This window comes from Hippoglossus hippoglossus, chromosome 10, assembly GCF_009819705.1.
Source record: "Hippoglossus hippoglossus isolate fHipHip1 chromosome 10, fHipHip1.pri, whole genome shotgun sequence".
NCBI classification, from domain to species: Eukaryota; Metazoa; Chordata; class Actinopteri; order Pleuronectiformes; family Pleuronectidae; genus Hippoglossus; species Hippoglossus hippoglossus.
In genome coordinates, this window is record NC_047160.1 from 2688402 (window position 1) to 2714495 (window position 26094).

The 26094-nt window shown below is 44.8% G+C and overlaps 1 protein-coding gene across 3 annotated transcripts; it reads right to left on the reverse strand.

Moving 5' to 3' along the window:
* Window positions 1–1745: 1745 nt before the first annotated feature.
* pcdh10b (protocadherin 10b) lies at window positions 1746–20653 on the reverse strand. 3 transcript variants are annotated; one of them, XM_034598351.1, is made up of 5 exons: window positions 17768–20653; window positions 16626–16684; window positions 16317–16423; window positions 6295–6657; window positions 1746–3214 (listed from the first exon to the last, which is right to left on the reverse strand). In XM_034598351.1, exons 1-5 carry the CDS (start codon window positions 20114–20116, stop codon window positions 3195–3197), a joined length of 2898 nt encoding a protein of 965 aa, XP_034454242.1. In that variant the 5' UTR covers window positions 20117–20653; the 3' UTR covers window positions 1746–3194. The 3 variants fall into 3 exon arrangements, with proteins under 3 accessions (XP_034454242.1, XP_034454241.1, XP_034454243.1); XM_034598350.1 differs by having other exon boundaries at window positions 17603–20652; XM_034598352.1 differs by having other exon boundaries at window positions 6500–6657; window positions 17603–20650.
* Between the last annotated feature and the right edge of the window lie 5441 nt (window positions 20654–26094).

Below are 26094 nucleotides of genomic sequence, written 5' to 3' on the forward strand. Positions count from 1 at the left end.
GGTGCTGCTTATCCCTCCCCCCTGTTTGCTTGTAATATTTATAGTGCGCATCAACAAAGACTTAAGGCTTTTGTTTCGGTCGCATTAACAAATCAATGAATATTCAGCATGTACTGGAAGATTAAGCAGGACTATAGCTGATTTAGCGTGTGTATCTGAACTCTGCCGCGTTATTGGTTCATCGCCATCTGTAAATACCCTAATCTACCTCGGATTACAGCTGCAACATCTTCTTCAGACAGATAAAAACACACAAGCTCTCCTAAATCTACACTGCTGATGTAAAATAAAAGAAGGATTACAGAATGTGTGTCGACACGACAGAGGAGACAGGGAGGGACGATAAAGATGATCTTTCCTTGATTGAGGTGTCATGTCCACCATTACCACGCTTTGGGGATGTAAATACAAATGTTAATTTCATGCTCATATTAGTTCATCTCTCGGCTCAATCAATTCTCTCCAGTAGCAATGCTGGAAATAATTAAAGGTTTTTTGTGTTTTTTTTTTTGCAGCCCAAAGGCTTTTAAACCTGCTGCCTCCAAATGAAATATCAGGCTCCAAATGAAATATCAATTTGTACAAGGTTTACAGTTTTTAACTCCTCCACCATATAAACCCAAATGACAAGTATAGGCCTGTAATAAAAGTGGGCCACGTGTTTTTCTTTTCAGCCCAAAGAGCCTCGCCCGGTGCCACGGCTGATTTTTCATGCGCATAATCTGCCTCATATCGACCAAAGTGTCGACATTCCTGCACAACTTCATTTGTTGTTGAGAGTTAATGAGAGTGAACACATCCTCCCACTGTTACAGGCTGAAGACGCCACGACAGCTCAGTGACATGAATTAAGAAGCATGAGCGCATGTATACGAGTGAAGAGATGCCCTCAGCTTTAAGAATTGAATCAAGTCCAAACGTTACTTCTAAATGTGAGAAAGATAGGATTGTAAAATTATGGAAGGGAGGTTGGAATGTATGAATGAAATTAATGTTTGTGGTAATCTGGAACAAATATTTAAATATGCCCCCTTTCACAGCTTGCTCTCTGTCCTCTCCAAATAAAAAATAATAAAAAGCTAAAAAAAATACATTTAAAAAAAGACAAAAAGTTAATTTCTGTATGTATGTAAACATATCTGGAGGAGTGATGAAGTCGGAGCCTAGGCGCCAATAAACATTTGAACGTGAGTTGTCTGACTGAACTTTTATATTCCATGTAGGTAAAATCTTGATTCTATCTCAATAAGGAATAGAAGTCATGTTTAAAACGAAACTAACAGACATAAAACTCAAAATTGTAAAACAGCCAAGTTTTCTTTCCACCGCTGAAAGTAATCAGGAGGTAGAGCGGGTCATCCAATAGCCAAAGGGTCGGTGGTTTGATCTCAGTATCCCCCATTCCACTTGCATGTCCTTGGGCAAGATACTGATCCTAAATATCTTCGGGTCTGGCATTGTGTGCCTGTCTGAATGTGAGTGTGAATGGGTTAATAGTATACTGTAAAGTGCTTTGAGTTGCCATCCAGACGAGAAAAGCTACACATAAATACAGATAATTGACCATTTGCAATTGTGCAACTTCATTCACAAAAGGACCTGTAATGTTCGGGAGCGATGCAGACCTGGCGACCCGGGACAGTTACTCATTTTACTCAGTGCTTATGGAGATGTGAATCACCACTAATCAGACTTTCCCTTCTACGACCACAAAATGCTTCAAAATAAAGGACATGAGACCTTCCTTTTCACCATTTGTTTCCGTTTATTGTTGGCATATTGGTGTGTTTGTGTTTGTAATGTGTGAGAAAGAAATGTGTGTCGACTGCTTTCCAACTGCATTTGTGTACAACACCCTCTGCATTTGGCCTCGTTATTGTCCTGTTTCCTTATAAATGTACCCTTAAAGTTTTGGTTACAATGACACAAAATTACCACTGATTTCAATCTAAATTATTACCTTCTTTTTATTTATAGACATAATCTTTATCAATATCCAAAAGCGGAAACAAAAAAAAAAAAGAATGAAATAATGTCAAACAATGAGAACCTCTGTCTCTCTTTATGTCTCCCAGTGGGAAAATAAAAATAAAAGAACAACCTTCATCAGGGGTTTTTAACCAGGAGTCAAACCTCTGAATCAGAGCGTGGAACCAAATGGATAGCACGCCTTCAGAACAAGTAGATATAGATGGATTTATATATAGTTTTATATTCAGCTTGAAACTTTTAAAAGAGTACAGTAAACACTTCTCACACATGATAGAAACTACTTGACACCTCAGAATCAGAAGAGTGCAGGCCAAACACTGTCCAAGCCCACGATATGGCGAACAGACCAAATCCAATGCAGAAAAGAACAAAAACAAAATGAAAAGAACTCAGAATAAAAAAAAAAAATACATAAATAAAAATACATCCTGCCCACAATCTTTTCTTACAAAGTTTGAAGTAGATCAGAATAGAGACACCTGACCACATAAACAGAATAGAAAATTCTAAAACTGTGGTATTGCATTTTGAAATGCACAAAGATTCTCCTGTACAATTTGGCGTCTCTCTGCGAGTACAAATGCCTAAAGGGCTCAGTGGCGGTTTCTCTGTGTGGCTGTCATTTCAGTTTGTCTTCAGTATACACATCCGGTCCTCATGTGGTAACGTTTCCCTCAGAGACGTACACATCCGTGCTGTAAACAGGCACACGCAGATTGGAAAAGGAACGGCACGAGACCAGAGAACAGTTTCGTCTCTCCGTCACCGCTGTCCTTCCTCCTCCTCTGTTTGTTTCTCAGTCCCGCTGAGACAATGGGGGTCCTCCCAGTATAAGGCTATCCGTCTACCTGCCCGCACCCATCTGTCCCACCCCCTCTCCTCCGTGTCTCCTCTTCCCGAGAGAGGGGTGCCTCCAAAGCCCGGCAGTGATCCAAGGAATTCCAGAAAGGTGGGAACTCTAAGTTCCTCAAAGGGGCAGGGGGGTGGGGTTTCACATTTTGTGTGTTGTAGTGTGTTTTTATTTATTCTTATTTTTTTATAGATTTTTTTTGCTGGGTGAGGAGGGATGAGGGAGGGGAGGGTTAAATGGGTTGAAAACTTAATGCTTCTTGGTTTTTTTTGTTGTTGTTTTTTACAGCCTTGGTCATCAGGGAGTGATTGTGCAAAGTCACGCGGTTTCCGATATGTCCACGCGGAAGGAGCTAGCAAACCCTTTTCCTCGCTGTAAGAAGTAGAGAGAAACACAAAATGGTTAGCTCTGTGTGTGTGTGTGTGTGTGTGTGTGTGTGTGTGTGTGTGTGTGTGTGTGTGTGAGAGAGAGTGTGTGTGTAGCTGCTTTCAGACATGCACTGAACTTTGGATAATCTTCTGAAATTTTCTGGAGGGGTTATAAGTGAGAATGCATTTTTCTGAGTCAGCTGCTGCGGATATTATCTGGAGTTTCTCCTTCCAGCCCCCAAATAAAACCTTGGGATAAAGTCTGAATAAGCCAATGTGAGATTAAAGCAGGGGATGATCCGGACGATTCACCACAAGCGAATGGGCGTGGTTGATGACGTTTGGAATTCACCACGGACACGAAACGATAAAAACAAATAGAGAACAAATGTTTCAGGGTGAAGAAAAAAGGAACGAGGCACCACCGAGGATGTCAACTTGGAAATATTGGAAAAAGTCCGGACCCTGTTGTGTGGACATGCTTTGGAGTTCATGTGTGAAAAAGAGTGAGTGTACGAGTGTCAGGTTTGTCTGATGGATGACTGAAAACAAAATGGCTTAAATGGCCTCATTCACACAAAATCTGTGGGTTCACACATGCACGACAAGGGGTAGGAAGTGTCACGTCTCTCATCTTGGCCGTCACCGTTCTTTCTTGTGAAATGGCTCGTGGATAATATGCGTGTGACCATGTATGTGAAGGAGGGTGGGGGTCGTGTTATGAGAATGGTGCCATTGGACTGTGGGTGCATTTCACGGCAAGTTTATTTAGGGCAGCAACAAAAGAGGGAGGCCGAGATGTAACCCCCCCCCCCCCGCCCCCTCCCTCCCCGACTCAATGTTGTCTGAGTTTGATGACGGTAATCACTGTGGGCTCCGACTATCACTAGCCCCACCCCTCTCCCACCACCCCTGCACTCCACCCTCGCGTCGACCCCGGGCCGGGTCCAGGTCCGGGCCTGCGGGTCCCAGGACAAAGAGTCTCTGTGTATCAGTGGCTGACTTGATCAGATTAAGGAGCTTCAGCCTGTATCATCATTCTATCCCTTCCTCCACCCCAGGCCTCCCCCTGTTCTCCCCCTCCCTTCTCCTCTGACTGTTGTTCCCTCTTTGGCTTTATCCTCCCCCCAGCCCAAGCAGCCCCCCCCCCCCCCGACCCACCCACCCACACATACACAAACACACACTGCTGCCCCCACATTCATTAGCATAAGGCCCACAGTAATCTACTTTGAGAGAGGAATGAGTGGCGGCGTTCCTGGGAAACGCAGCAATATTGCGAGCCCTTCACTTCGAGTGCTGCATCATAAGCGCATAATAAGCACCTCCATGGTAACTGTAGAGAGCAGCACGCAAAAGAAACATGGTGTCCGTCAAGCTGAGGCTGCAAAGTGTAAAAAACTAAGTTTAAATTACACACAGTTTTACACTGTGTCTGTCACTGTGGTTTTAAATAGCATCGTTTTAGCCTGAGAGGTTTTGTTTCATTTCCCGGAGCTTTTGGGACAGACAAGGTTTTTGAGCCGTTCAGACTCATGAAATCCTTTCACTGTGAAATATGCATAGTCACGCCACAGCAATGTTCCTATGCTTTATTATATCATTAGCCCGACTGACAGTTTTTTATATATATATATTCCATTTGACAGTGTTATATGCTTGTCATCAAACAACACAGGCTTACATCACCACAGCTGTTATACCTTAGAATTTTTCAATTGCTGACATATGATTCCTCTTAAGCAGTGTCACATTAAATAATCACCACTGTTATAGTCGATCGATGTTTTTATGTATTTATATTTTCTGTCTAAGTGCTCATCTTGCACAATTGAAATGACATTATTGCTGTAATTCCTCATCATTTTGAATACAGTCTCACCCACAACCTGTTTGGCTCGAATTGTGGTTGTAAATCTGTAAAATAAAAAAAATAATAATAATAAGGTTGTGCATGTGTAGGAAAGATTTGTATTTATAATCAAATTAAAAAATGTAACGGTTTGAGAAAACATCTATAACTCAGACACACTGTGACACTGAAGTCACAAACATGATTAGACAACGCTGCAAGCGCCACGCTAGAACATGGACATTCTGATGTAAGCAATTAGGTCCTTGTTCGACATAACTTTTTGATTCAGGATAAAAAAGGAAAACATAGCGAATGAATAAAACATTAATTAAGAGAAAAAAAGGCTTTTTTTTCCTGCTGTTCCGAACAGCACGCTGTGGTTTTAAATGATGGCGCTCGGGAAGCAGCGGGGCTCTGACAGTCTGATAATTCCAGCTAGCTGTGTGAGACGATGAGAGAAGGGGCCTCTTCAGGCACCGCTTGACAAAATTATAATTAAGCATTATCACTAAATTGCAGTGATTGAGGATGTATCTCTTTGTGGCCTTTGAATGAGAGTTAAGAAAGAGTAATTCCTTGGGAAATGTGACTTTTCCCTTCTTTTTTTTTCCTTTTTCCCCCTCCTCTTCTCAATTATCTAAAACGTTTTTTTGATCCTCAGCTCCAACGCAATGACGTCTGTCGAATGAGAATGAGATGCTAAGCTCGCTGCCTGCCGTTCTCCTCCGCTGATTAAAAACAGACATTTTTCATTGCTGGGCATAGTGAGAGGGCCAGTGTCTATATTACGGGCAGCCATTTTATTCCATAATGAGACAGAGCTTCCTTAATGCTAACATCTCCACCCACATCAAAGCAACCGTATAGATCATAATTGCTTTTGGCATGTTTCATTTGGGAAGGCCCACAGGCCAGTCGGTGCTGGAGGTTTGTGTGTGTGTGAGTGTGTGTGTGTGTGTAGTGTGAAGTGAAATGGTAGGTGAGGGGAGATAAGATCATCACAGTCACACATAATGGAGATGCTTAACAAAGAGGGAAGAGTTAGTTAAACACCCTGACAAGAGGGCTGAGAAAGGTCGGAGCTGAAATGAATTTCATGCATTCCTTCTTCCAGCCAATCTGGGGAGAAAATTGAATTTGGAATCTTTTTTTTTTCCCACCTAATTCGATCAGCAGATCAGGGAGATCAGGGGCGGGCGCTTGGGCCCGAGCGAAAACACAATACTCACTTAAATGAGCTGGGTTACAAGGTGTTCTGGAGCTAGGCAGAAATGCCTCCAACTCTTTCCTCTCTAGGGAGCTGTGGTGGTGTCTGACGTGATGGTTTTGGAGAAGATGGTGGTGATGGAGGTGTTGGTGTTGATGACTGAGAGGCGTCTCTTTGCCAAAGGTGGAGAATGACTTATCGGCCGTTTGCTCTGGGCTTTCAAATACCTCTGTGTCGGGGACAGAGTCCATGCCAGGCACGTGGAGGTTGCTGCGGTAGTCCGGACCCTGGCGCCCGTCGGAGGGCATGAAGCTCGGCATCCAGCAGCGATCTGAGTGGCCCAGGGCCTTGCACTCCTCCGTGCAGTTAGAGAACAGATCAGCACCTGCACGTCAGGGGAGGGAGAGAGAAAAGAGAAATGGAAAAAGTGTTGGAGGTCGCAAGTATTTCTGGAACAAGCAAGACGGTCGAAACAAAAAGAAAACACAAAAATGCAGACAAACACAAATCCATCCAAAGTATCTCCTGTAAGACTTTAGCTGTTATGTACTTATGCAACTTGGTCTTTGATTCCTCGAGTCAGGATTTTTCTGTTTGAACTTATTTAATATGTAAGCCTCCCACACACACACACACACACACACACACACACACACACACACAAGTCAGTATTTGATGGTACATGTGCTTCACTTCATTGCAGTGGGAACACGTAGGGCTACTTTTTACTTCTATAATCTTTATTTAACAATAAATACTCGCTGCTTACCGACTTACATTACAGTTTAAATAAAGAGCATATGATATATATGGAACATATAGAATCCTCCACTTATATCTGCAATTTATCTGAGTTCGTATTGACCGAGGAGAATAACATCGAGCCAGTTTGTTCATTTCTGTAGACGAGTCAGCTAGTTGGTGAAACAGTGTTATTTAATACAGAGGCTGTGACATAAGCACAGACAATGTGAGGGATAATTAAAAAGGAGGCAGAGAAACAAAGTATTTAACTGAAACACAGAAAGCGTCTTGTTGATAATATGTGAGATTGTGAACTCATGGGGACATTTTACATTAAGATTTTTTGTTGTGCAGCCTCTTTCTCCCGTTTTGCATGTTTTCAACTATTTTGTGAGTTAGTTCAACCTTGACCTGTTTAAATCAGAAGGAGAATGACTTTATTTCAGCCCCACGTTGTTAATTACTGATGCTGTAATTACACTAGTTCCCAGTGCAGTTCCCATTGACACAAGGTCCATTTATTTCAGATTTTTAAGAAACATTTTTGTTGTTAAATAATAAAAAATGGACTAAATGGCCCTGAAACGGTTGTCAAGGCTCACGCTGAGCTCTGCGCTGTCCTGAGTTTAAGGACCTTTTTTTTCCTTTGTGTGAGTGAAAAGTATTTGTTTCATACTGGACTTTTAAAGGTGAAGTGATTATGTTTCATAGAACCACAGGAAACAGATTCTTATGAATTTGAATGAAAGAGCTTTGGGATATGTATAGCCTGAAAAACAGATCCAAGCCAAGTAATTGGGAGGCATCATTGCTAAACTTTTCTATTTGTCAAACCAACCCATGACCTAATTACTAATATGAAATAATTCATACAAAATGGAGAGAGTGGGAGAAACTGGTGGGTCAGTAGGGAGCCCACACGCCCGCTCGCGCCCCAGCTTCTAAAGACCAGTAAGTCTCCCATTCTCTAAACTCCTAAAATTATTTATGATGAAAAACAAAACAATTAATCAAATGGCACATTTATTCAGAGGAGCCATCAAAATAGGAGATGTGATATTATGTAAGGTAAAAGATTTATTTTCCAAGCAGCCCCACAGCCTGGATTTTAGAAATATTAAGGTCACTGAGGTGTAAACCTTTTAAAGGATTAGTGTCTGTCATATTTTGATTATTCCCTTTTAGTTCCAGTGTTGTGGTCGTGTACATACAAATTAACTTTCCAGCTCTTTATCGTGCAAGTAAATCTTACAAAGTCCCAGAAAAAGGACACATGGGGACATTAATGTGTCCAAGCACCAAACAAAGATATAGAATCTTTACCAGACTTTACTATTCAAATGTAATCTTTAATCAGACACAGAATATCACAGGTCAGTGGATGTCTGTGTGTGACCTGCAGCTTCTATGTCCAAACATGTGAAAACAATGAAATGGCTTGATGGAATTTATACGACAAGGCAACCGCACGTGTGTGTGTGTGTGTGTGTGTGTGTGTGTGTGTGTGTGTGTGTGTGTGTGCCTGTGCCTGTGCAGTCTTCAAAGCCCTCGCCAGCAAACTGCTCATGCTCCCTTTTTAGCCAGGACGTTAGATGAAGCAAACCACAAACTCAATAGTATTAGATTACCAGCCTGCCCCTGTCCCAGGCCCTCAGTATCCGTCAGGCTCGGCCCCTTTTCAAAACCCATTGTCCTCCATGAAAGGCGGGCTGCAGGTACAAATGAAAACCAGTTTGAGCGTGCTTCACTTTCATGTGCACTAATTATTTGTGAGGCTTTTTAATGGCAGGAATTTGTCTGGGAGAAAAGCACCTCCTGTCAGAGGGCAAAGGGAGCAGAGTTAAAGGGGACAGAGTTAGTAGGAACATTAGCCGTTCGGCACAGCTATTTAGGCCGAGTGTAAGCCTTAAGCCAAATTGTGTTTTCATCGGCCCATATGTTTTTTGCACTGGGGCTTAGATCCTGTGTATGCATGTTTTTTGCAGCCTACATCTGCTCGTTGTGTGTGTGCGTCTGAGTCGCTGTTTGGGGCTAAAATCTGTACTGTCCAGCTCGAGCTATCTGCTGCTAATCCCCCTGAATACAGACTGATCAGGCTAAGACTGCTGCCGTCTCACTAAGCAGTGTGTGAGTGTGTGTTGTGGTGTGTGTGTCTGTAGCAGTCAGCAAACGGGGAATTTGCTTTGTTACAAAGCGGATTAATTTGGCTTGCCATCACTAACAGCTTGGAAAAGTGCCCAGTCTCCTATCGAGAGGAGAGGGTTTCTTATTAAATATTAACCAACATGCCATAAATACACCATCACATTACGTTTTAATATGGCCTCGTCCACCGGAGGAAACAACACAGTGCTGGAATTGATGGGGGACGCGACCAGAACGCACGCCGGGGCGCAGACCCACGCCATGAGTGCACCTGAACGCACAGGGAGCAGAACGATGTGAGCAGCGAAATAAACAAAGAAACTAAGCGAAGTTGGACACGGAGCTCTGCTTCCATTACAAAATGGATGCTGTGTTAATTCTCAAAATGGGAACGGGAAATGGCATTTAGACTCAGCCAGAGAGATAAGACTGTCACACAGAGAGCGAGAGAGAGCGAGAGAGAGAGAGAGAGAGAGAGAGAGAGAGAGAGAAGAAAAGACAGAGAGAGAGGGAAGCGCAGGGTAATTTCAGTCATAAAGCCAAATCAACACATCTTGATATTTCTTGACATTTTGGCTAAATTAGATGTTCCCCATGAACATTAGACAGCGTCTATCAAATCAGACAGATAAAAACATCTCAGCTGTAACACACACACACACGGAGGCCGGGCCGAGCTTTACATATCTATAAAGGTTGTGGGTGATACAATTATCTCTCCACTACATCAATTTCCAGCCATATTCTCAGAGCTCATTCATCATGGGTTGCGAGGCTCGGTCCGGCCGCGGCATCCTCTGCCCTCCGCTCCCATGTAAAAGAACTGTGTCAACACGCATCACGCTAAGCCAAACACAAGTGAAGAGGCCAGCGGGGAGACGGCGAGCAGGAGGGCGGGGCGCTCTTGAGGCGTGCTGACCCCTCGTTACTTCCGACGCCTCATCTCATCTTGGCATTCTGCACGGCGCTCGCACGGGGGGCAAACGGCAAAGTCTCGATAATAACCTTCATTTGGTAATTGGTATGCAGAGGTCTGAAAAAATGAATTACTGATCAGCGAGCTGTTACCACGGCGATAACGTGAACTGCAGGCCTAAGGAGGAATTCATCACGGCAGCGGGGAGAGATGGGAGTGGATTGGGACGGAGGGGGTTGTCGGGGGGATGGGGGTAAGAAATTGGATAAGCGTCTTGACTCAATCTTCTCCAAGTGCGTGACACTGGCTATATTGATAATATGTACTTTACACAATGTAGCCGGACTGGAGATGGGGCCCCTGAGGTGACTCCCCGGGCTGCAGAAGTGGTGCTGCAGGGCCTCGCAGCAAATGAGGAGCACTTTAATTCCACTGTGATTTCATTTACCAGGAAAAATGCCCATCCCAGAATGAATGAAATGACCCTTAACTTGCACCACAGACAACTCTACAGTTCAACATTACACCTGCAACACAAACAGTCCGAAAAGCCTGGAACTGGGTCTTTTTTTTAATTGTGTCCGAGGTTCTTTCCCATATCAGCTCCTGGTTCTGAATATAATCAAATACAGGTCACTATTTCTCCACCTGAAAATCAAGTCAATTGCTCATTTTATTGAAATATTACTTATCAAGTAAAACAATTAAGAAGCTACGTAAAACAATTAGGAAGCTATTTCTCAAGAACTGTAGTCTACCTCAAAATAATTCTCAGCTATTTTACTTCACTGTCTTTTCTTATAAAAGTTGGCAGATATTGTTATTTTGTTGAAGTGCTCTGATACAAGTGACCTCTATTGCACCTCTGTCCATCCTGGAAGAGGGATCCCTCACATTTGGATCTCTCTACGTACTTTTCACCTGTATATCGGAGGGTGTTTTATTTAGTTTTGTCCTCACTCTAGTCGTAGGTGAAGGGCAGAGGAGGTTGCACCTTGTTAAGCCCTAAGAGACAAATAGGGATTTGGGCTTTAAAATTCGATTGATTGACTTGAATATCTGTAAGAAGGAAAATATATGTACAGTACACAAGAGGGAACATCTATAACTGTATAATGCATTTACAGAATTCTTTCCTTTGCATACTGATGTTGTATTCACACACTCAAAAGAAAATTATGCCTAAAACGTTGACTTTATGCATTTCATTTACATATTACATTTCCATGTTTCTTTATTTCATGAATTCAATGTAATGGGTAACATTTAACAAAGTTTTTTTCTATGATGTTAAGTTAGTGTGAATAAATCAAATACTTGATTAAATAAAGTTAATCATATCCATAAATATATACATTAAACACACAATTTTATGAAATCACTCAAGTTATTTGATTTATTCACACTAACTCAACATGATATAAAACCTCTCATGAAATATGACCATTTATATTGAACTAATGTTATTAAGTTACATTGAACTTTCATATGTAATTTAAATACATAAAGTCAAGGTTTTAGGCATATTCTAGGTTGTTTTTTTACATTTTACATCAGTATATCCTTTATCGTATTAAAATAGTGTATCTCCAAGTCAATAAATATGACCACGAGAGTGAAAGTGCAGTTGATGGACATGTACTTAACGGTTCATAATTCAGCTTAATGGGATCATTTTGAAAGCAGAAATATTCTGTTCTTACTCAAGTCAATTACTTCTTCCACCACGGTCGGTCCTCATAACCTGAATCCCTTCAGGCTCTGAGACAGAATCAGTTATTACTATTCAATGTTCTCACTCTGGGCTGCAGCACCTTGAGCTAAAATTGAGCTCTTATGAAAATACAAATAACTTTCAGTGCCTTCTAACGCGTCTCTGTGGAAGCATGGCAGACCTGACACTCGTGCACTTACAGGTTTACAAGGAAAAGGACTGGCCTTCCCTGTGATAGCACGTGATGAATATTTTACATCGACAGGTCATACAGGGATGGTGGCGGTTGTAGGAGTGATAGAAATATTAAATGCAGCAATTATAATATGTATAATGCTAAATACAATATTTATGCATTTCTCACCACTTTCGCTGCATTAAAAAACGCCCCAACGCTAAAATCCCGGGGCTATCACTTCATCACCGCTCTGCCTCCGCACACGGCAGGGAGCAGCAGCACAGGAAGGGGGACAGAGTCCTTCCTGTACAAATGCTGCCTTTAATAATAGGTTAATACTAATCATCCCTTTGGTCGTTTTCAGGTGGAAAAAAATAAACGGTTGTAACCTACTGCAGGTTTTCATATGCTTGGTCCCTCTAGGTTTTTGAACTGCCACAGTGTATAACAACCATCCCTGCCTGCGCTCCAAACAGTTCAGAGTGTGTGTGTGTGTGTGTTTGTGTGTGTGTGTGTGTGTGTGTGTGTGTGTGTGTGTGTGTGTGTGTGTGTGTGTGTGTGTGTGTGTGTGTGTGTGTGTGTGTGTGTGTGTGTGCTCTATGCACTCGCGCACCATGTGACACTTTCCTCCGCTCGCACCGCCGCGGCTCCGTCAGTTATTTCTCCTTCCCGCTCCTGCTCCGCTCGTGCTCTGGAACGTTTACAGTGTGTAACATGTCGTCTCTGCTCCCTCACAGCAGCACAGCAGTGGGTGACGTTTTCACTCTGACCGTTCACACATGGAGCAGGAGAGGGCCACAGCGCAGTTATCTTATCTTTAAATCAGTGAATAATGAACCTGTGTGGAGCAAATATATTCATTAAATAAATTAATCTGATGGTTTTCTGCATGACGGATAAAGAAAATGAAAAGAAAAGACTTATATAATAATCATCCGCTTACAGTGATCAATTGGACGTGGACAGATGAATCCTGCATTCGACCTTTAATGAAAATCCTCCCTCTCTCTCCCACACTCTCTGTCGCTCTTCGCCGCACACTGCGACGCCTTGAAAATAACCTTGGCGCTGATCAGGCCAACGAGGAGTTTGTTCCACATATTGGATACAAAACGATTCAAATGGGTCAGAATCGAACAGAAAAAGACAAAGAAACGTTCCCGTGAGTTTGTGCTTCCTGTTTATATGTGCATTACAGGTGCTTTCTGGACTCCTGGTGCATCCTTGATGTGAAAATAAACCTTGTGGCTTTTGATCAGGGAACAAGCGAGCAAACAGCCTGGAAATGTTGGCACGACAGCAACAACAGCAACAAAAACAGAAAATTATAGGGCAGTGAGGGTAAGCAGCACCATCCTTCTCTGCGAGGCCTGTTTTTAGCAGTTGGAAACACATTCAAACAAATCTTATCTCCGTATTTCTCTGCCAGTATGTAATGATAATGCTTTAATTCTCTGTAGAACAAATTTAGTGTAACATAAAAACCAATGTGCTCCTATAAATCTGATTATATGGAGGAAAACGTTTCAGTGGAAGCAAAACGTCCAGCCCTCGTCCCTCCTCCACTGGTCTATCCATAAAGTCCCTTGTCAAAGTCAGGCGAAGAGGCTAACACGCCATCGTGATGGATGACATTGACACGTTGATTTAACATTAGCATTTATTAAACACTGACACAGTTCGAGTGTGCCCCTCGCTGCTGACAAACTCAATTAGCACACAGGGAGTAAAAGCCTGTGTTCTTTTTCCAGCATTGTTGGAGCAGAATGGCGGAACACTAAGCCACGCTATCAATTATCCTAATCAAACAAAGACTTGATGCACAGCAAATAATCTGTTTAAAGGCACTAAGCTGCGTGATAACGCTGCGGCAATGTAACTGTACTCCGCTCGCCACGCCAAGGGTACTCAAAGTCAGCGGTGACGTGCTGCTGACGTTCTGACCACTGCATCCCAGCTGGATGTACGGCGTGGCGAAGCTTCGTATCTGTACGAACAGTCCAACACACTTGAGACAGAACTTACAGCAGCTCTCCGGCCTCAGTAGCGATACAAAGGTAAAACCAGTGTGAACTCAAAACCTCATCTCTCGCCTGAAAGGACATCAACTACAACTTTCAAACTAGATGGTCTGTTATTATATAAATCTTTTCTAGCCACTAAAAGCACATTACAGTACAGTCTAACCCATTCACATGCCTTCTCACACATCACTCACACACTGCCGGCACAGCCGTCAGGGACAGTTTGGGGTTTAGTGTCTTGCCCAAGGGCACTTAGTCACACAGGATCGAACCGCAACATTCTGGTTAGTAGACGACCCGCTCTACCTCCTGCCAACAGCCACCCCTGTTACTTTTACTATACTGGAATCAAAAAATCCCTTTTTGATTCCAGTGGATTCCAGCATTTAACAGAGCAGCTATCGTCTCTGTGGCACAGAATGTCAAAAACTGTAGCATCGTACCAGCAGCTAATGTTTTATGTCTGACGATCATGTTGAATTATTCTTTAGTCAGAAAGATCCTGATTTAAATTTCAATCCGATCTTTCAAAATGTTTCCACTAATAGACTTGACTGTCTTGTTGAGACCGGGGGCTGCAGTGTTGCTTATTTTGTTTTTAAAAAAAGAAACGAAAAAATAAGGGCTGGCAGATTTTCTCTATACACACAAAACACTGATGTATTTGAAGCAGGACTACATCTTCATGCAGCAGCTGCTGCTGGTGCCACACTGCTGAAAGAGGCCAAACTGTGTTTGGAAACTGAACCTGAAAAGACGTCCATCACTCACAGAATCAAAAAGCTGGCACGGATATTATTCATAGTTTTGTATGATTTTCTTTCATCAGGTCAGCTGCTTATGTTTAGACTGACAACTCTAACATTTCTCAACTTTGACTTATTCAGTGGGAGGATAAAAAGGGTTTGTATTTTCCTACATGAAGCTTTAGAAAAGTATTTCCATGTTATTGATACCAAAAGTCGAGGATGAATATCCAGCCAGTCCCACTTGGGTAAAAGAGTGAGACTATTGAAAACCGAATATGAACTCTGGCTGGCAGCGTTGACATGAAATGCTAATGCACTCGAAATAGGACGACTCCATCCAAATAAAGGAGCTGGCTGGCTCAGTCCCGATTAGGAGTAAAGAGGCTCCACAGTGATGGAGAAGAAAAAACCTGAGCTTATTAGAGCTAAAAAAAAAAGAGGGTGGGGGCAGTGAGGAGAGTTCAGCTCTGTGCGTTTCTGTTTACTGATGTCTGTGTCACCCAGCCAGTCTACAGGAGTAACCGTGGAAGTGGCAGGAAAACTTAATTTGGCACTGCGAGGACCAGACACGATGACAGGGTCCGTCCACAGAGGCCCCCGCCACTGAATGAAGACATAAAACCACCATTCATAACTCAGTGGGGCCCTATTGTATCCCCTCGGATGGGTTCCTTTAGACAGGGAAGATTAAAAAAAGGGGAAAAAAAGGATGAGCACGGAAGGATATACGGTCAGTGAGAAAGCAAGGGAATGGAGAGGGATAGAGGGAGTGCAGTCGGAGAACAACTGCATGAATTAATGCATTAATGAATCTAATGAACGGATGAATCGCCTGTTTTGTTTGCTACGGCCTCAACCTATTTGGTCCACATCCCAGCACTCCGGTGCGAGCGTGGCCTCATTAAAAAGCCTGTCACGTCTCGTCGAGTGGTCTCCAGCTCCGAGTGACCGAGCTCACAGGGAGCGGGGCTCCTCATTAACGCCGCCACATATTTACAAACACACAGCGCCGGGGTTTCGCTTTCTGCCCACCGACATTAAATCATTACATGTCAGAAGAGATGCCGCCTAATGTACACATTAAAGGCGAGCTCTCAGAGGCGGCTTACAGGATTCTGCTTTAACCTTTACATTTTCTCCCTTTTCATTCTTCTATTCGAGGGATGTAACAGGAAATCACAAGCCACGGTGGCACTGGAAAGAAATTAGGACGTACTAAAGTACAACGCCCTCATCATAAAAGCTGATTGTCGGACACACTGAAGTGCTTTTAGATGATGCTGACTTCAGCCATGTGTGATGCTCGCCATAATTAAAAAGTGCTTTCATTTGCCCAGCCCCACACAATGAGCCGCATGTGAGCGAGAGGAGTCCAGAGTTCAGCACTGGAGAGATGGGCAGCAAATTGCTCCTGGCCCCACACCACATGCTTATAAGCAAAGCCTACCCCAGTCCTTTAGAAGACTGACAGTCACTGATAGGCCCTTTGGAAAAAAATTAATAAACTGATAGCGGGGCGTAAAAAAAAGAATCACGTCATAGACAAACCCAGCCAAGCAAAGGGAGTTTCTTACCGGAGGAATGGCCTCGATTAGTGGCGTCGTGGTCGCTGTCTCCCTGCTCGCTGTCTCCGTGGCCACTGTCTTTGGAGCTCACCAGGTCGGCCTCCTGGAACGCCGAGCTGAAACCAAAGACATCACGGAATCAAGTTTTTACAGAGATTAAAATCCCCTTTCTAATATCACTGGTCCCATCTCATCGTCCAGAGCCTCGTCAGAGAGTGAATCGACCAGTGAACGAACAGATAAGAGGAAGTATTTACAGGTGGACCGAACACTGCGAGCACCAGAGAGGCTGCAGGCCGAATCTCTCTCCATATTTACCTGTTGACACGTCTTGGCCTGTCAACCAGGTAGCTGAGTTCAGCTCGTTGGTGTTTGGTCTGAAAGAGAAAGGGGAGGGGGGGTCAGTGTGTGTCACTCCAACAGCCTGTGTAACATCATTAACACATAGACAACAAGAGAACTGACAAAAAAACATCACCACCCTCCAACCAGATATGATGCAACCCACACAGTGCCATTGATTGGTGCTATCTGTAAAATGGCCCTGTGCTGCGTTCAGCCCTCAACCATTACACACATCATTCACATGTGGTGAGGAGTGTGTGTTTGAGGAGTCCCCCCCCCCACACACACACACACCAGAGGATTGAGCACGGCTCTACAGATATGTTGCCTGGGCGGCAAGATAAAGTAGTGCACCGATTCAGGCTGGCACCGCCAAGAGATGCATCTTTGTTCTCGTGCAACTCAGCAACATTGTGACCAGTATGCTTAATGCAAACACTCCTCTCCCCGGGGACTCACACACACACACAGCACAGCACACACACAGCACACACACACACACACACACACAGCAGCCAGCAGCTCTGACCCACCATACATTACGCCTATTCTCATCTTCTTTTCTGGCTTTTTGATCATTTCAGAGACATGGGAGCAAAACATGATCATGCAATAATTACTATTTCACAGCTGAGCTCCCTGAGGACTGTTAAAGGCAACATGTCAGCAACCAGTGGTCTAATCACTGGGTTTGTTTTATGCTTTTCCTGAGATAAGTCACAGCAGCATTCTGTATAAGCACTTCATGAAAGACTCCTCAGACCTGCTGTTGATCTGGAGGGGGGGGGGTCAGGAACTGGAGATGGAACATATTTTCTATCTGTCATCTGAATGGATTCAAACAGGCAGACTTGATGTGATATCCTGAGTATGAACCAGGTTTTGTACACATGCTGAGGGTCTCTGGATGGAGGGGGAGTTAAACTGTAAGGTATGAGAGGGACTCTTACCTCGCTTGATAAAATGCTGCCGTTTGATATGATGTCAGGCTGCTGGTCTGTGTACCCTGTGACTATGGCCCCGCACGGGTTGTGATCGGTGTCTGTGCTCCTAGAGGGACTACACGGCTTTAGGAACATGAGGTCGGTTTTGGCAGACTCTGGAGTCAGACATACCTGGTAGCAATAGTTCTGGTTTTGGTGGTGGGAGCCGAAGCTCCCTGACTCCTCCACGGGGACTTGAGCTGAACTGGGTCCACTCACGTTAACAGCGCTTTGCACCAGCATGATATCCGACTTGCTGAGCTTTTTCTTGCGCGCTCGGCCCTGCTGAGAGCAGCAGGAGCTGCAGCTCAGGCAGCAGTCGCTGGTCAGGCAGCTGTAAAAGTTAAGCTTCTTGTCCTTCTGGCAGCGCACGGCCAGCACGATCATGACCAGGAGGAAGATGAAGGAGACGGAGCCCAGGGCGATGATGAGGATCAGGGTGAGGTCCAGGGTGCCATCTTTGGCCTTGGCAGCGCCTCCCCTGTCCCCGCTGCCGTGGCCCTCAGCCACACTGTCCACCAGCACTACCAGCACGCTGGCGCTGGAGGACAGCGGCGGCTGGCCGTGGTCCCTCACCTCGATCAGCAGGTCGTAGAGCTGGTGGGGGTCTCGCTTGACCGACACCCTCCTCGCCGTGCGGAGCTCGCCCGTCCTCCAGTCCATCCTGAACATGCCATTCTCGTTCCCCCGCTGGATGCTGTAGGAGAGCCGCGCGTTCTCGCCGTCGTCCGCGTCCATGGCCACTATGCGGGTCACCAGGTATCCCGGCTCAGCTGAGCGGGGCAGGGGCTCCCTGGCTGTGCCGTTCTTCCCCAGGGGTGCCAACACCACCGGGGCATTGTCATTTTGATCCACGATGATGACTTTGACTGTGGCGTTGGAGGAGAGCTCCGGGGTGCCCGCGTCTTTGGCTTGGACCATGAAAGTGAAATCCTTCAGCTGCTCATAATCGAAGGACCTGAGTGCGTACAGATAGCCTGTCTCCTCGTTGATTGACACATAGGTTTTGACTGACATGCCCTGGATGTCACACTCTAATATGGAGTAGCTGATGAGCGCATTCTGCCCGATGTCCGTGTCCAGAGCCGTCACCGCGTGTATGTATGCCCCTGGCACGTTATTCTCTGTCACATACACATCATATATGGTCTGCGTAAAAGTGGGCGCGTTGTCGTTCTCATCGGACACCTGGACTCGGATGGACTTACTGGTGGTGAGCGACGGTGTCCCTTTATCCCGCGCCACCACCGTGACCGAGTAGGATTCCGCCAGCTCCCGGTTCAGCGGCCCGTCCGTCAAGATGGTGAAATAATTCCTGAAGGAGGATTTTAATTTGAACGGGACATCACCGAGGATTTCCACGTTGATCTGACCGTTCTCCTCTGCGTCCCGGTCCGTGACACTCAGCAGCGCAATCACGGTGCCGGGAGCCGCCTTCTCGCTCACCGACTCGGTGACGGTGCTGAAGGTGATCTCCGGTGCATTGTCGTTCAAGTCGTTGACTTTGACCAGCACTTTGCAGTGCGCGGGCACGGCGTTTGGCCCCAGGTCCTTGGCCTGGACAAAGATCTGATAGAGGCCGCTCTCCTCGAAGTCCACCTCTGTGCGCACCTCGATGCGCCCGGTGCGCGGATCAATGCTGAACAAGTCCTTTACGCGGCTGGAGATGTGGTTACTGAAGGAGTAAACTATCTCCCCGTTTAGTCCCTCGTCCAGGTCGGTGGCGTTCAGCTGAAGGACCAGCGTGCCCACCGGTGCGTTCTCCGGGAGGCTCACCGTGTAGACGGGCTGGTCGAACACCGGAACATTATCGTTAGAGTCCAGCACTTTGACCACCAGCAGCGCGGTGCCAGTCCGTGGAGGCTGACCGCCGTCCACCGCGGTCAACACGTACCTGTGCGCCGCCTGCTGCTCCCGGTCCAGCGGCTTCTCCAGGACCAGCTCTGCGAACTTGTTTCCGTCCGTTTGGGTCTGCACGTCCAGGTAAAAGAAGTTGTTAGTGGTGATATCGTACGTGCGTAATGCGTTAGAGCCCACGTCCGGGTCGAACGCGCTCTCGAGGGGGAAGCGGGTGCCCGGAGTGGCGCTCTCTGAGATCTCCACCGTGATGTCCGTGTCCGGGAAGCTGGGCGAATTGTCGTTGATGTCCACCACCTCGATTTCGACCCGAAACAGCTCCAGCGGGTTTTCCAAGAACACCTCCATGTTGAGCTGGCAGCTGACGCTCTGCTTGCAGATCTGCTCCCGGTCGATTTTCTCGCTCACGAACAGGACGCCGTTCTCCAAGTTCACCTCCAGGTACGGCGTGCGAGAGCTGGGCACTACCTGGAACCGGCGAGAGGCCAGTTTGGTAAGGTCCAGTCCCAGGTCTTCGGCGATATTCCCCACCAAGGTGCCATGGTCCGCCTCCTCCGGCACAGAGTAGCGTATCTGAGCGAGCACTCCATCCGTGATGCACAGGACAATCACAAACACAATCATCGCCGGAAAAACAAGTGCACTTGGGTAGAAAAGACCATAAACCGTGTTATCCTCTGTTAATGGACAAAATGTCAATTTCCATCACATTTAAATCGGGATGTAAAAGTCTCAAAAATGCGTAAAAGTCTCCAAAAACGCGTAAGGCATCCAGACAAATCTGTCCCGTTAAAAGAGAGGCATCTTGTAAAAACAAAGAAATAGTTAAAATGACTGATGGAGCTTTTATTTTATTTTCTCTATTCTAGCTCCACTGTTCCACTGTCTTGTTGTTCAGCTGCGTCCCGGAGAAGCTAGAGCGCACATTCCAGTGAAGCGCGGTGCGGCTGGAGTGATGAAGGCAGTCAGGGAAGGAGTTGAGAAAAAGAAACCATAATCCATACTAGAAAAATAGGAAAAACATTTTTCTTTCAGTGGATAAATGTCGGACTTGGCCTCTTTCCTCTTGTTCTGCCTGTGTCTCCTCTTGGCAGCCTGCGCCCTCACTGCGGTCTCCTCCACTCCACTCTCCACTGATGCTGTTCACTCAACAATTTGCTTTTTTTTTTCTCTTCCTCCCCCCGCGTCGCACCTCCCTCTCTCAGCCCCCGCGGCTGTAAATCACGCTGATAGCTCTCTCCCGATTGGATGGCGGGGCTGCCTGTCAACGTGCGCTCGGCCCATGGGCTCCCTCACTGTCTCTCTCCCTCTCTCCACCTCCCTCCGAGCTGGGACTGGCTTCTCTCTAGAATACCTGACGCTGGAGAAAACAGGGAGAGAGGCCGGACATTTATTAGCTTTAACCCCTCAGCTGCCACGTCCTGGACACAGTCCCCACCTGGCCCCCGTGATGCGAAGCCCATCATCTAATGAGGGGGTGGGTGATCACAGTGAGTGGTGGGGGGGGGGGACTTGTTGACTTGGTGGCCGGGGTTGTGTGAGCCTCAGGACAGGCCGTGTAAATCGGGTTAATGCATGCAAATGTTGTGATATGTATGCAGTGAATCATTCGCCATCCATGCGCCGCTCTCAGGGCCGTGCGCTATAATTACACCCAGTAGTAGTTGGGTTATTATCTCTCGGTGCCCCACACGGCAGCGGGACAGTCAGGGGAGCGGCGCATCTGCGGACTTCATGCGACCCCTAGCGGTGCCAGTGTGAACATATAGGGTGGGATTCACATCGAGGACCGTGGCTACATGCGTAACGATCAAATAGTTCAAGACGATACAAGGACCGTGTACATGATGCGTGTGCCCGTGGATGGAGTGGACAGGATGCATTGATTTCAGTGAGAGAAGCAAACTACTGTATGCAGTGAAGTTCATGAAGTGGCATCCAGATGTGTTTGATTTTATTTGAGCTTTTTATCCTGGACATAATTTTTGAAACTATCAGACAAAAAGCTGAAATACAAAATAATTGTTTGAAAAATGTTTAATTGTAAAGTACATTTAAAAATAACCAGAGTTGACTAAAGAACAATAAAATAACAATAGAAATAACCAAAAAAATAATTTGGATATATTACTGTATAGTGGATAAAACATTTGATAAAACTATCCCATGGTCCCCACACTGACTTACACATAATCACATGGCCCTCATCAGTTCTATTATGGAACCTTAGATGTTCAAACAAAAAGAGAAACACACAGAACTGAAGGTCAGAGGTCAAAGGTACCACCAAAGGTACCAACTTTCACACTGATATTATAAAATGTTAAAATGCTTATTAAAAACATACAAAGCAATACGGAGCAATAAGAATTGAAATAGAAGTGGTAAAGCAAAGTTACACTGAGCAATTGGATCAGGCCTGAAGCTGCAGACATAACCAGTACACAATCAGACAATTGAATAATCAATATTAATGAAAGATAGGTCAAAGAACATCAACAACTACCAAAGGAGTTGTATAGCATAGATTTATTGGTCATGAATTCAGCCAGAGAATCAATTCAGATGCAGAAGAATTAAGATAATTGCACATGGCATGAAATGCATGCATATTGATTTTACCATTAATTGATCATATATTTATGAGAGAGTTAATTGGTACAGGATGCCGAAGCGATACCAGAGCTACATTATATGTCTAAGATAATAATTTAATTTTGGTCTATGATTCTGATATGAAAACTGTAGATGAAGTGCTAAGGTTCACAGAAATAATGGCATTTATTTGTTGCTTTTCCAACCCTTCTTTATCTAATTTACTGAATGGTAGTGTTTCTCAAACGATTTCATTCACTAATGGTCTAAATGGTGGAATCCTCTGGATCATTTCTCCAATATCCATGTTGTACTGTTTGTTCTTGTTCATGTCTCCCTGATGAGGGCTGGTGGACCAACCAAAATATATAGCTGTGTTTTATTTGAATTGCTTGTGTTCTCCATGAATCATCTCCCCTCTGTGGACTGACACTTGGCCGTGACTGCTACAGGAAAGCGATGCCTTCATTCATTAGCTGTGTGAATTTAGCTGAGTTAAGGAGGAGAGCAGCTTATGTCAGACCGAGGGCTCCCCCCAGTGAGCAACTGCAACACTACACCTCACACACTGGCGCACCCCTGCGCAGTGTGGTCCTTCTCTCACCATGCCGATTCTGCCCACTGTGCTGGAGTCCAGCGTGCCAACAGATTTGCTTCAATGGGAAGCAGCGAGCAAAACACACACACACACACACACACACACACACACACACACACACACACACACACACACACACACACACACACACACACACACACACACACACACACACACACACACACACACACACACACACACACACACACGCATGATTCACGCTGTCTGCAGACTTTCAGAGCCACACACTCAAACAAGCCACTCGAGGAGAAACATGAATTGACCCCAAGAAGAGATTTTCTAAATCAAGTCCCATAAAGTCAGTGGTGCAGTCAGACATGCATCACAGATAGCTCGAGCGAGACTGGAAGCGAGGTTCTTTCTGTATGTGCAAATCCACACGCTCAACCCGGGTGAACACTGATACGGACAAATCTTTCGGGCTTAAAACACAGCACTTCAACTGGTAATCACTCCCTTTTGGTGGGTAAAAATAGTGGCCATCTTACACATCGAAAGTTTCTCACACACTGGAGCAGACACACCAAAAAAAAGCCCAGCATCTAAAAAGGCTGCCCTAAAGCAGTTCCACCCATAAGATAATTAGACCAGGAGATAACAGCATGTAAGGCAATCAAGTGTTACAAAGCTACAGGGACCAGAGAGCATCGTCTAATCTAAATCTAAGCACCGTCTCTCCTCCTGTAAGCTTTAACAAGCACACGATCAATTAACACGCAGGAGGAATCACTCCTGTGGTGTGATACTCGAGGTAAATTTAGATGTTGGGGAACAAACAACTTTTGGTCACATAAAAGGTTTCACAGTATCATAGAAGACCTTCTGCAATCCTGTGGACTGTTTTCAAAGTTCCTTCTCAACCGTCGTGGATTGCGATTTAAATCCAATTTCGTTCCTTCGCTTGTTTCCCGTGGCTTCGTGGTTTGATAGTCCGGACTGTCAGGGCCTTGTGTGCGAGGATGTAAACACCAGACAATGGTCCAGAGGAACAGATTGGCCATGAAGGAGCAGAACTCTGAATGACTGAGTTGAGGGTGCAGACCTAGAAGTCGCTGAGGCAATAGTGACTTGAATTGGATTCTTGATGAGCAGCGGAGTGACATGTGCCCTTTCAGGCTGATTGAAGACCAGACTCGCCGCCACACTCTGGACCATCTGTGAGGGTTTCACTGTGCGCGAAGGGAGAGAGGCACTGCAGTAGTCGAGGCAGGAGATAATCATGGCCTGTACCAAGAGTTGGGTGGCATACTGAGTCAGGTGATGCCTGAATTTACTCGGTTGTTTCTGCAAAGTGACATGAGGCGTGGTCAGAGGAGGACAGCTGGTCATCAAACATGACACCCAGGTTTCTCACAGCTTTGGTTTGAGAATCTCTTCCCGATGAAGGGAGGGTTTGTCTGGGAAGATTAAAAATCGCACAAAATTTTTTGATTTGAGTGGAAATGAAAGGAGATGAAAGTGGTGTCGCTTTATCCAAAAACAGTTTAACCAGTGTTGTCATGTCATACAATGCCAACCAGTTTTTATTTGAGCAAAACCTAGCCTTGGTTCGATTGTTCTTAATTATCACGAGCCCACTGACGGGAAAAAAAACACAAATCAAAGAGCCACACAAGGAGGTACACAACTCGAACAGAAGTGAGCGACGACGGATGTTGACGATGAAACGAGCAGCGTTACTGCGTTCAGCTGAGCAATCATTTGTGAAAATCCAAAAAGGAAGAAGATAAACCTGAAATAGACAAGCTTCACATCTTAAATGGTGACTGACCTGTCCAGGTTTTCACAAATGAAGATTCACTGACCACAGGAAGAAAAAACGAAGACAGTAACTGCTTGTTTCGTTGTCAACATCCGTTTGCCGCTCACTTCCATTGTGATCGTGTTTCTGTTGTGTGGCTTTTGCATTTATGTTGTGGTTTTCCCTCGACGCGGAGATGTTGTGGCCACTCATACAGCTCTACTATATACTCGTACCTTTTCACTGTGTTTGTAGTTCAATATTCAATGTAGGGGAGTGATGGTTTCAGTGCAAGTAGCACAAAGTTGTACACTTCATTGTGGAGGGGGGGGGGGAGTGTCATGAGGACTTGGAGTTTCCTACATGTTTCCTTCATACTTGTTCTGAGAGATGACAGGTTTTATAGTGTTATAATGTAGTTTTATAGTGTTATAATGTAGAATATATATATATATATATATATATATATATAAAAGTCGTGGTTGTCAGGGAGATTCACCTCACCTGGTATGGCTGCAGTATATAAGCTGGTGGCATTCAGTTAGTCCCCCCCCCCATGGCTTCCACAGCATTTGGTTTGGGTTGTACTTTGCTTTCTACATTTCCTTTTTTATTTCTTTAAATAAACTTGTGTGTGGTCTTTCCTATTTTGTCCAACCTTGAGCTGGGTTGTGACAAATATACTGTCTTAAATAAGGGAGGGCTCAGATAGGTCTGCTACAGCAAACACATCTAACCAAAAAGAACCTAAAGACCTTTGCAAAAATAAACCGACAAAATAATAATAATAATAATAATAACATTGTTAAAAATAAAAAAAGCCATTACCTCTTTAGCGGCTGCTGCTTCAGAGCAGGCTAAAGCACCACTGCAAATACATTAACTCAAAAATGGAAAAGCAACATGCATTAAGAGTGCTCATGTGTCCGTGTCTCTAACATGTCACATTTGACTGGTTTGGCCAAGTCTATCATGCCTCCTTTATTAGTAGAGTGTTTTAACACATAAATCACTTCCATTAACTGAGGCGGAGGTTAAATCCGATAAAATTGGACCACATGTTATGATCAAAGGCCTCCCATATGGGGAATATACATGATTCATGAATATTTATGCCCCACCAAATCATTTGTCGTCTTTCACAAACACACATATGTATGCTTCCTTAAAGGGATAGTCGAGGTCTTCTGATACACTTAAAGGGATAGTTCACCCAGAAATGTGTATTATTAAGTTCATCAAGAGACCTCAACTGTTGTCTCCACAAGTCTTAATACGTCTCATAAAAAAAAAATCTAAATCCAACTCAAAATTAGGCCAATCCACTGTTTTCATGGTTAGATGTCATCGATACTTGGAGAATGCTGCCTCAGTTGTCCTTCAACATCAGTGTACACCACACCTCATCCAGAATTGAAATTGTTTTACATCCCAAGCGTCACTAGATAAATCAATCAATACAATTTTATTTTATCTAACCAATATTCCAAAATCACAATTTATGTCATAGGGCTTATCAAGGTGCTACATTCTCTGCACATAACCCTCAATGAGAGAAGGAAAAACCACCAAAAAAACACTCTTTAACAGGAGAAGAAAGTGATTTCTCTGCTCAGTGGGTAGCAACCTGACTCCCGATCATGCATC